Genomic DNA, 12,611 nt, shown 5'->3' with positions numbered 1-12,611 from the left:
ATATATATATATATATATATATATATGTTAGTTTTTTCCGAAAAATGACGGTCAAGGGACAAAACTTTTGGATTCAACGAAGAAAAATAGTGGCAGTAAAAGCAGTAAGTGGCGTCAAAAGGTATACAAAGTTGAGAATGCGAGTATCAGTATCCGATCAACAAGGAGTGAATTACTTATGAATTAAGGAGGATGGTCTAGGGAGGGATTTCGTGAAATGTGGATGTTGTTAGTGCATAAATCATGTCATAACTGGTGTAAATTTAGCGACACTGAGAGTACGAAACACATGGACTGTCTTCAGCAATAAAATGCTTTCTTTGGTGATTTATTCGGGATATAAAGATGGCGACATTGCAGAAAAATTACTTAACCCGTGTTATTTCACTATGCAAATTTAAGTAATTTGATTTTTCTAGGCGGGGGGGGGGGTGTCCGGACTTGAGCATATGTACATGTACATGCATTACACATATTTCGTTTGTAACTTGGCTTTTTATCTTCAAAGGTTGATCAAGCATCGAAAGCATATCCATTCTAGACATAATTTTTTTTTTAATATCAATATGCTGTCATATACGAAGGTTTTCAAACATTTATGGTAAAATTTAAGGGCATTAGAATACTGGTACATGTACTAAAAAATCAAACAAATACGCTATTGTCTTCTTATTGTCCTGGAACTAAGATACTAAACAATGTCATATAAAATCCAGAATGTGTTAATTACCATTTATTGTAGATATAGAAATTTAGCCCCCAATCACCTGTAGATATAGAAATTTAAGGCTCAATCACCTGCAGATATAAAAATTTAGGGCCCAATCACCGTAATACATGTACGTCTAATCGATAATTTATCATATTACCAACTGCTGCTAATTAAATAAATGCACATTTTATTTAACAATACTAAATCCCGACCAGGTGTTATAGACCCGGTGAGCCTAACATATATGGATACAAATTTTACATTTTTATTACAATCACATATAATATTACTGTAAAAACTTAAAAATTAATGTTTCATTTATTACTAAAAGGACCCATTTGGAAATAGGTTTTTGAGCTTTCATTGGTTATCATAGTATCACAGTTATGGTCTATAAAGCACCTTGTCTATTAAATTATAATCATTTAATATTGAAACACATTATGTAAAATATGTATGTTTATATGTATGATGACATGATACCAAATAAATGTACTACTACTATCGACATAATAGATATACATACACGCATAACATATATGGATAAATAAATTAATACACGTAATCAAATATACACAAAACCATCACATTATTCTTATTATTATGTTAATCTTTAAATTCTTCAATTATAATGAAATCAACACTAGTATATTTTTTTACGATTTCAGTTTTATTTATACTGTATCGATCGATTAATTGCCGACTATACTCTGTCCCGAGTTTTTGCTTCCACCACTTTTTGCTTGATATTTCAATAACGGTAAATACCTTTGTGCTCAAACTATGTTCATCCACTAATATGAAAAATGCCCAGATCATCTGTTTTGAAACGCCCCCTCTACCGCTTCAGGTTTCAATACACATCCAAAAATTGAAAGTCTACGGAGATTTTGCATTGAATCAGCCATTAATAAGCCCGGATGATAATGTTAAAAAATTGCGCGATGTATTCCGAGTGTATTCCGAATGGAGAAAAGATGTAAACATTTCCCATTACAAATCTCCGTAAGAAAATTGTTTTCGTTCCTGTGAAATTTTATGAGTGAAAAGGGATAATTGTTCAATGAAGACATCTTAGATATATTCCCTTTCATCGATTTCAATTGTATTTCTTTCACAGGTATGTGTATTTTTATTAAAAATCATCAAAAATTGATGGAAGCAATAACTTGGGACAGACTATAGTTAAAATGCTCTGGCATCGCTAACACAATTATTGCAGGCATGTAGCTTCAGGGGGGAGGGGGCTGCCCCTCGCATTTTTTAACACAGCAAACAGTTTTCTTAAATTTACATATAAAAAACCGAATTATCAAGGAGTTGGACCCCTCACAATTTTTGTGCGAATCATGTAAAAATATTAACAGTGAAATTGAAGTTATAGAAAAACGCATACTCCTAACCCCCCCCCCCTTTCCCCACAACGGATTAGGATTTTCATGTTTGCGAATTAATTTATTTTCTTTTATTTAAAAAAACGATGACTCGTGTCTGTATCTTGTAATTTTTATTGATTTAATGTACGTGATTATGAAAACAGTTTTATACGTTTTTTCTTACGGAAAACGCACCCTAATTTGTCGGTACGTGAATCCTGACCACCACTCCCATCCCCTAAGGACCTCCCCCATTCCCCCACCCCCCCCCCCTCCCATCTTGAGAAAAATTCTGGATCCGCGCATGAATACGTTCCCGATATCTCAAAGGTACGTTTTCTCCAGGTTACGTTTTCTCCAGGGTACATGTACATGTACCTCTTTGCACGCCATCTAGCGTTAATCCAGTGCATGACTGTTGGTTTAGCATCGGTGATCGTTTGTTTTGCATCGAAGCCTGTTGATTTTTCAAAAAAGGCTGTTGATTTTGTTTTAAGTTGGTGAGACTAGTACTGTTACGAATTTTACCATGTTTTAAAAAATTAGTTTTTCGTTTTGCATTAACGTCTTTTTTCCCCTTTCCGCCGCCCATACTAGTATAACTGAATATGAATTTAAATATAAACAACAAAAGCTGTCATTGGGGGTCAAATGAGCTATAAAGATATCGACCATTACGGAAAAATCAATGCGTAACCGTTGTGGATAACCCGGTTACGTATTCACATCAAAAACTGGTTGCGTATATTACATTTACATCATAGTCAGGATATAAAACAAATAAATACACATACAAAACAATTAACTGCATGCAATTCAAACGCCATCTTCTAACTGTTAAAACGCTAAATATCATTTTAACTGTAAATTAGTGCCGATTTCACCAATGCTAACAGTGTTTAAATCCTGGTGAGCTTTAGATTACGTTTACGATTTCGTATTTGTCATTCAGGCCACAGGCATTGAGGGATATCTAAATATAGGATTTTAAGGTTCATAGATTAGACCTGTATGTAAACAACTGTCATACGATAAGTATATGATATCATTACGGTGCATGCACGTATGGAGGCGTCCTCTGAAGTAAACTCTGACTTGGCCAGAGAGAGAAGCAGGGCCACTTTTGACAAGGAAAACCTGATCAACTTTCTTTATGGAGGACCCGCGGCTGTTCGGAAGAAACGGTATCTTGGTAAGCTAGTTAATGGGTTAATGAATCGGGGTCATAAAACAGAACGATGTCCACTGTTAATAATATTAGCAAATCCCATGATATACACGATTAGACATCTTTTAAATGGTCGCGTTTAAAGAAAACAAAGTTCTGCACGTGTATTTGCTTTTGTAGTCAGATTTGTTATGAAAACAGAAAGGAACGACAACTCTGCAAGACTTTAATAAAGCGTTGCGATCGTCTTCTTATATTTGGGTGAACAGCGATGTGATGAGCTCTAAACATATTTACAAAGTTAATATATAAACTAAATTTATAACATAGTCATTATAATTTTGTTTAATTTTGTTTATTTATCAAACACAAAGGTTTTAGTTTAAACACTTTTTAGCTCACCTGAGCCGCTGTAGAGTTGTTGGCGTTGTTGTCGTATAAAAGAAAAAAGCACGACATTATACGTACTTCTCAAGAAGTTAATTGGCTTTTGAAATACTAGTATGTGACAATGAAAGATAGTATACAGAACTTTTGGGTTAGTCATTTTTCATCTATGTTGGTCAAAAAGGCAGGCGGAGAGAGAGAGAGAGAGAGAGAGAGAGATTCAGGGAATATATATATAGAAAAGAAACAATGAAAACAGAGGCTTTAGTTAATGAAAACTTATATGAAATCAAGCTTTTATGTTGATTTTTTTTTATTTAATTGTTTAAGCGTGTGTTTTCCTAAAGTTAAAAATTATTACAAGAATAATGATGATTATTTTTAACATCAGATTGAAAATTAATAAAAGCCTTTCTCTGCCAAAAGGAGCTTATTGTTTTAATCACAGGTTATCATTTCTACAAGTACAATGTACTTACACACTTGAAAAAAGTACTGTTTTAATCCATAATACGATCTAGTAAGGATTTGAAATAAAGATGAGCAAAAATCTTTAGAAAACATCATCAAACAAGACCCAGTTCTACAGAGAGGGCGACGATGGGCATTCCAGTCCCGAGAGGAACGCGCCGACACAGGTGTGTGGAAACACCTGTATGTGGACAAACTACAGGCGGATCTAGGAGTGACTGATGTCAAGGAGCGGGAGTACCTCCGAGAGTAAGACAGTAAAATCAAAGTGTAAAATCAAAATCAAACTAAAGGAAATGCTATCGTTACTTATTTGTACATGTGCCACGCCTCATACAGACTATACTATTTTGATGACTGTGAAAGACTTTTATGATATATCAGACTTTCAATTCATACTTATTTTTTAATTATATATATCAAACCGTTCAAAATGTTCAGATCACTCATATGAACAAACCCACTGCAATAAACCTTAACCAGTGAGTAATTTCAACTGTAGGGAACATTATGAATCTGAGTATTTTTCAAAGACTAATAACATGCGTTACGCTACGTTAAAATTGATATTGATTAAAGCCAAAAAATGCAATAACTGCTTATCTATTTATCATATTTAACAGTTTATCAATATATAAAACGTTGCACATGCATGTTGGCAAGTCTCTAAATCCAAAAAAGTACATGCATAAATATTGTATTGCAAGACATTTACATATAGGTTGAAGTGAAATGCAGAATTTAACGACTTCATTTGTTTTAGAACACTTGGATATCTAGTATAAAACTAAAGCGCACATAGAGAAACTACTACCACACGCTTCATCCAATCTTTTAAAAAATTGTATCGATATTATATCACTTTTGTTCACTTAGTGCGGCAGCTGCACACGAAGGATATGTACTGGGTCTCCACTTCGGTATGATCATTCCAACAATCAAAAACCAAGCCTCCGAAGAACAGCAGAAGAAATGGTTACCGATGGCAGAGAGCATGCGCATGATTGCCACGTATGCTCAAACAGAGTTGGGACATGGTTGGTGTTCATAATTTTTTAGCGTTCTGAAGAAAAGATAAATATAAAAATGTATATTAACGAATGTACTTTCAGGAACGTTTATACGAGGTTTGGAGACCACCGCTACTTATGACCCGAAAACGGAAGAATTCATCTTGAATACCCCAACATTGTCAGCCATTAAGTACTGGCCTGGTGGATGTAAGGCTATTGAACCTAACCTTGAGTTTCTGCCAATTTTAAAAGAATTATTATATTATACGAAATACGAGGGTTGTCCCAAAATAGCGTAGACAAGTGGCGTTATTCAGTTAATCGAAGACAAAGGAAGATGAAATTTGTGCCACAAAGGGTTCAAGAAATTTGCATTCAAATAATGTTTTAAAATCGAACATTGTTTGAGATTAAATTAGTGAAATGAAAGCATGTTAGATCAGAAATTCGACATGCGGCGCAATGTCAAAAACAAAAAGTTAAAATCAACATAATTAATTGAAAATTGGGAGGAAAAGTACTTTTCGAATGAAAAAATTCAAATAAAACATACACTGATATTTGATAATAATTCTATTATTTACTCAGAAAATGTTTTGGCTATAACAAAACTTTTAAATATTTTATAGCGCGTTTTGTGACAAGTTGAAAAGTTAACTGGTAATAAAATGACGTTGTCAGCGCGTAAGGCGGCGCAGCAGTAACTGATACAATTTTGTAAAGACCATGAAATAAATCCTATGCGGCTTTGGAAGTAAATGAAATTAACAAAATCGATGAGAAATGCGTTTTGTGAATAAAAAGTTAAACAACATTGAAACTATTTGAACAAGTATGATGACAATAAGTGGAAAAAAGAAACCCCGAACGATATCAGTGGACGTCAAAATGTTGAACGACACATTCGGTAAGACGGACGTTAGACAACAAGTAATACGGGGCAAGTTTGGAGCCGACAGATCGTTTGTATTTAGAAAATGTTTAAAAAATACAAAACTAGAAATATATATTGAATGTGCAAGCAGGGTACATGTTCAAAGATAATATAATTTCTAAGACATTATCGGAAATAAAACGTAAATGTTATCGTAAGCGATATGGAGGGTTTAGCAACAACGTCAAACTGGAAATTTTCGACGTCGCATATTGCGCTGCCTGACAAAACTTGTTGTTACTAATTATTCATTTTCTCGAGAAATAAAAAAAAGTACAGATTTGAACTTTTCAGCATTGTTTGCCAAAGGGTCATTGAAGAAAACACAGAAGTCTAATGAAATTGCTGTGAACAGATTGTAAATTATGTGTCCTGTCTACATTATTTTGGGACAACCCTCGTATATATACGAATGAGGTACTTTAATTACTTACTGTGCATTCTGCATCTTCATTCTTTCAATCAATAGTGGGTAAAACCGTTAACCATTGTGTGCTAATGGCCCAGCTGTTTACTGAGGGGGTCAGTCGTGGAATCCATATGTTCATGGTTCAAGTCAGAGACTTGGATTCCCACCTACCTTTACCAGGTCAGAGGGCCTTTTTCTAACAGCATCGAAAGTTCTTTTTGTTTGAAAACTAGATCTGAATCCTTCCTAAACAATCAGCAATTAGAAACAATTTGAATCTTCAGTTTGCCTTAGTGCTTGCTTTTGTTCTGATTTCAGTCATTTAATGCAAAAATGAATGACAAAGTCTTTAATATCTTTTAACTACTAGTATATTTAATAAAGACGCAATTTTAAGTGTAATTATGATAGTATTTCACCAACAGGTATAGAAATAGGAGATATAGGACCCAAGTTTGGATTTGAAGAAATGGACAATGGCTACTTAAAAATTGACAACGTTCGCATTCCTAGAGAGAATATGCTCATGAAATACTCAAAGGTAATATCTGAAATTTAATAAAGTTTCCTTTTACTAATTTGATTACACCCAAGGGATCTTTGATTCTATCACAGTATTAATTTGTCCTGCCATAGAAAAGAAATTGGAAACTTTTGCGGATATCCCGATTTTTTTTTTCATGGGCAGAGGTCCAGAGTCTATTTTCATACTGAACTTTATTGTGTTAGTTTAATATTTTTGAATTTCTCAATTTTTCGGTGTGTGTGTGTGTGTGGGGGGGGGGGGGGGGGGGGGGGGGGGGTCTGTGCCCCCTTCCCACCACCCGCGCATGTATGCATGCAGATATTAAACATTGTATTATATATAATGTTACATACAGGTCTTAAAAGACGGAACTTACCAACAACCTCCCAGTGATAAGCTAGCGTACGGTTCAATGGTGCTCTTGCGGTGCAGTATTACTGCTAGTGTGGCCAAATGCCTTGCTGAGGCATGTGTGATATCCATCCGGTACAGCGCCGTGCGGCGGCAAACAGAGATTAGCCCAGGGTAGATAATTATAGCATAAATTTTTAAAAAAAAACCACATTTTACATCCTCTAAATCGAAACTTACTTATATGAATATAATGATTGGATTTTCCAATAAACACGAACAGCAAAGATTTTTTTTAATCCATTTTCTATATATTCCTGCTCCTCGAGAAGCTTTTCCAATGGGATATTGTATGTGAAAAATGTTGTTTTGGTCTGTCAATCAGTTGGGTTTTTTCTGTCTATCATATTGGTCATTTTTGTTAAACTACCAAATGATCGAATGAAAGGCCAGAGGTCAATACATGTATTGGTATAAGGTCATGGTCATAAATTTATGTTGTACTTTACCAATGTCGGGGCGATATTGCTTTACAAACCCATATATATAAGCTATAGTGATTAATAATCATATTTAAGGTATACAGTGATTGATAGACCTGAATTATTTCAAACAGAGGTGAAGAGGCCCAGATCCTTGACTATCAAACTCAACAATACCATCTCTTTCCCCTGCTGGCAACCTCCTTTGCAATGCAATTTGCGGGCAACTTCATAGACGACTTCTACAGGGAGAAATATCCGGACATTGCAAAGGGGCGATTTGATTTTTTGCCGCAAGTGAGTCATGAATGAGAGCATAGTGACAGTGCTTATCTTAAATAGTGTGTGTCAAGAAAATTTGATTCGGTTTGATTTACGCTTGTAGGCTTGTATTCATTGATAAATTTAGTTTTGAAAAGTATGAAATGTCGATTTTAAAATAATCGAATAATTTATTACAATTGAAATAGAAAGTATGCTATTCATTTCATTTTCTTTAAAACTCGAGAAATTCATTGTTTTAACATTGAGGGTGAATTAAATTTGAATGAATCTCGTCTAAATGTCAAAATCATTTCTAAATATGATAGAAAGAGATAATCTAAGCATTTGCAAGCGTAACAATAAACCATAGATTGTTGTTGTCATAGACTCTATGTATCTCCTTCAGAAAAGAACCCGGTAGAAAGTTACAGGAAAATAATCAAATTTTAAAGATAAAGATGTGGAATGTTTCTTTACACTAAATAATATTTTGTAGTTTTAAAAAAATCGTTTTTAAAAGTTTGAAGTAAATTTGAAGGCTAATACACATATATAAGTTAACAACCTAGCCTCATCTCATTGTGACACGTGCTATAACCATTGTAACACATACTACATTAACTATGCTCAGCTTCACGCAATGAGCGCTGGTCTGAAGGCGTTTAGTGCTTGGACGTGTTCGGCCGGCGTGGAGACCTGTCGTCAGTGTTGTGGGGGACACGGATACTCCCACGCTAGTGGACTACCCAAAATCTACGTAGACTGCACCCCTGCCTGTACATACGAGGGGGAAAACATGGTTCTCATGCTTCAAGTAGCCAGGTTAATCATCGATTTCTGGCCCATGCCTATAGTTAATATCTGAATTTTTCGATATTCTTAAAACAGTGGCACTGTTTGAGCAGAACGTTTTCCTGTGAGATTTATTTTTGCTTTTCTTTACTGTTGTCACAAAGTGGCCATTGTTGACTGTAGGTTCCTTATGAAGGAGTATAGCAAACTGATGAACGGTCAACCGTTGTCGAGTGTCGTACAGTTTCTGAAGTGCGACTTAACAATGAAATCTTGCATGGCAGAGGAGGTGGCTTTAAAATGTCTTGTTTTGGCGTATCAACACAGGGTTACAAGGTTGTAATTTTTTTTCTTTCTTACTATTAAACGCTTCAATCGTTAAAATTCATTCTTTTAGATTAAAAAGTTAATTCTACGACATGCAATTCAATTTATCCAATAAATCTAATTTATTCAATACAATAGATTAGTGGCAGATGCTGCAAACTGCATTCAAGACATAATAGGTGAAGGCAAAAGTCAACAAGAGGCCTGGAATTCTTGTACTGTTCGGCTATTTTGGGCTGCTAGAGTATGTTTATCCTTTTGTATCTTTCCTTTTCTTTACACTAACACAAAAAGATACTTTACTGTACTTATTTTCATCATTTTCTTTTTTAAGGCCTTTTGCCACGCATTTGTTGTTGAGAACTTTGTGAACACCGTTTCTGAGAAACATTTAGATGAGAAAACTAGAGAGGTTTTGACTTCATTGTGTCGGCTCTATGGAGTCCATGGCATCATCACAAACCTTGGGGAATTTATACAGGTAGTGTCTTGCGCGTTTGTATACTTTTATCTTCGTTCAAGATCAGAAGATGAATAACTATAGCTATATTAGAACCCCCTTGTTAAATTATTGGCGTTCCCGTTAAAATCAACAACCCAGAAAAATATTGACAGAGTCTGGCCAACATATTCTTTTGACAATTTACCTTTTATGTTGTCACTTGGCTTTCTTCCGAAATGTTTACAGTCATAAAAAAGTAAGCTTCATTTTCCGAAGTTGGTGAGGGGCAAATAATGAAATATCTAAGGCAAATCAAGCGACAACATTAGAATTTATTGGCATATTTTAAATTGTTTTAGAATTTATTTCGAAACTTTTCGATCCGGATTCGTGCAAAACTAAAGATGTCGAGCATATTTTCGCAAAATTTGGCAGCTACGTAATTTGAACACTGCGCTGTTAAATGACATAAAAATACTTGAATTTACTAGGTAAACAATGTATAACCTTTTTATATTAATTTTTAGGATGATTTTTTCAATTCCGAGCAAATTCAAATCTTGAGCCACACACTAACAGTATTGTTGAGGGAGATCAGGCCCAATGCTGTGGCCTTGGTGGATGCCTACGATTTCCCTGACACAGTGTTACAGAGCTGTTTGGGGCGCTTTGATGGTCAAGTTTACCAAGCTTTGTATGACTACGCCAAAAGCTCGCCATTAAACGAAAAAGAGGTCAGGTTTACTTTTCATGTCCAAAGTAGTCATTTACTGTAGAGTTCCTATCCAACGTCAGAAATAAATAGCAAGAACTACTTCCAACGGACTTAAATATTTTTTGATTTCATTATTAGGTTTTATTTTCTGTGTTGGCAATTCGTGAACTATATATTAATATATAATTAATAACATATTATGTTATATACACCACATTTGTCATCACTATACAACGTACTACATCAAAATATTTAGGGATCTAGAATTCTTTGAAATGACCCATTAAAGACAGTTTTGTTATATTCTGAACTACATGTATATGCATGTAATTTGTGTCATTTTTAAACTTTTACAATTTACTTTAAGGTGTTCTTTTAAATTCGAGATTTATATTTTTATATTTCATTTTTTAGACTCAATTCTACTGCTATGATTATACACGTATAGCATTGTCCATTTTATTTCCAGGTGCTGGACTCCTACTACAAATACATCAAGCCAGCTCAAATGCCAAACAAAGAGCTTTTCTCGCGACTGTAGTAACCAGTGACTTATATAATTAATGGTTTTGATGATTCTTGAGATCCATTATTTATTTTCATTGTGAGAGAAATGTTCTTGTTGACCTAAACAAAACACTCCCACAGTCTGATGATATGCATATCGAAGCATATTGTGCATGATTCTGCTACTTAATGAAATATTTGTTGTTATATATTTATACGGTATATATATTGTATATCCTGATTTTGAAATAAAAAAAATACTATAGAATAACTCATTAGATAACCATGTTGATGTTTTCTTTATGAGAACAAAACGATTATTCTATATAGAGATTTTTTATTCATTTATTTTTAAATAGTTCTACGTATTTATTGAAAGTTTATTTCCTTAAAGGGACTTGGACACGATTTTAGATCAAAAATTTTATTTTTATTCTTTATGTATAAAATGGTTAACTGGTGCATTTTAAATGATTGACCACATATTGAATGTTAAAGTCAAGTTACAAGCGAGATACAGAGGTAAGAATTTGTTGTTTTGTAAACAAAGCTCAGTTTTTAATTTAAAAAAAAATGTAATGTAGAGAATTACAATTTCTAAGACAAGATGACATGTAAAAAACAATTTAAACTAATTCAATATCTTTATAAATACTGTTATCAACAAAAGAAAGATATATTTGATTGAAACTTACACCAATACAAAACATGTAAAAATGACAATATTCGAACTTTGTTTGCAAAACAAAGTTTTATGAACTCTGTATCTTGCTTATAACTTGATATTTGACTTTCAAATTATGACATAGCATTATTAACTTCTATATTTATCAGTATAAACATTGAAAAAGGAAAAATAAAATTTGAAAATTTTAAGTCAAATCGTGTCCAAGTCCCTTTAAAAGACTTGGAAATGACAAATCTCTGAACTTTTTGAAACGTCCACGTGGAACTGTTTTTGCACCGTTTTTATTATGATATCCACGCACCAAAAGTAGTTTTTGCATCTTCAATTATAAAGAGGCTTAAATGAAAAATTAGCATATTTCATGTATTATGTTTTTTTTTAATTTTTTTTTTTTTTTTTGGGGGGGGGGGGGGGGGGGGGTTCTGAAATCCTTAGTATACAAACTTAAACGTTAATCATCAACCGTGTGCTATATATTACGCTATGTCAAACGTTGCGAATCGATGGATGAAAAAAGCATTCGGGGAAAAATTACATCAAAAATTAAATCAAAGCTGAGTATTACGGGTATCTGCAGTCACATGTATGTTCATATAAAAGCCATTTCCGTGCATAGAGAACACCATACAACGTATGTACAAGACGATAAATCACTGAATGACAATCTAAAGCAATCTACAGGACTTAGTTTTCCTGGTTCACTTGTATGCTTGTACATAAAATAATTAAGGCGACTCCAGTGGCACCTGTCGTATTAATGCGGATTAAAGTTCATTATATTCAAAATACTTTCACCGGATAAACATTTTCAAAATTTACACTATTTGACCAAGAAATGTTTTAAAAATTTTTGAAAAGGTAAAAACTACATGTACAAAAGCTCCATCTGGATTCGATCTCATGACTTACAGATCCATAGATAACATGCACGGATATAGAGGGGATCAGGGGGTCCGGACACCCCCCCTTGCAAAATTCCAATTTCTTTAAATTACATTAAAAAAAAATATTTGGATCTGCACATGGATAACGCTCAAGATAACCCTT

General features: G+C 33.9%; 1 protein-coding gene across 1 annotated transcript; it reads left to right on the top strand.

Annotated features, from left to right (window-relative positions):
• The first annotated feature begins 3,041 nt into the window (after positions 1 to 3,041).
• Positions 3,042 to 11,159, top strand: LOC105325279 (peroxisomal acyl-coenzyme A oxidase 1). Its single transcript, XM_011424775.4, has 14 exons — positions 3,042 to 3,280; positions 4,201 to 4,363; positions 4,991 to 5,151; positions 5,227 to 5,334; positions 6,531 to 6,650; positions 6,896 to 7,011; positions 7,352 to 7,521; positions 7,964 to 8,126; positions 8,725 to 8,915; positions 9,069 to 9,221; positions 9,351 to 9,456; positions 9,547 to 9,693; positions 10,182 to 10,388; positions 10,839 to 11,159. Exons 1-14 carry the CDS (start codon positions 3,154 to 3,156, stop codon positions 10,908 to 10,910), a joined length of 2,004 nt encoding a protein of 667 aa, XP_011423077.2. The 5' UTR covers positions 3,042 to 3,153; the 3' UTR covers positions 10,911 to 11,159.
• Positions 11,160 to 12,611: the final 1,452 nt, after the last annotated feature.

Source organism: Magallana gigas, chromosome 5, assembly GCF_963853765.1.
Source record: "Magallana gigas chromosome 5, xbMagGiga1.1, whole genome shotgun sequence".
In the NCBI taxonomy this organism is placed as follows: Eukaryota; Metazoa; Mollusca; class Bivalvia; order Ostreida; family Ostreidae; genus Magallana; species Magallana gigas.
This window is presented reverse-complemented; position numbering and strand designations above follow the sequence as displayed.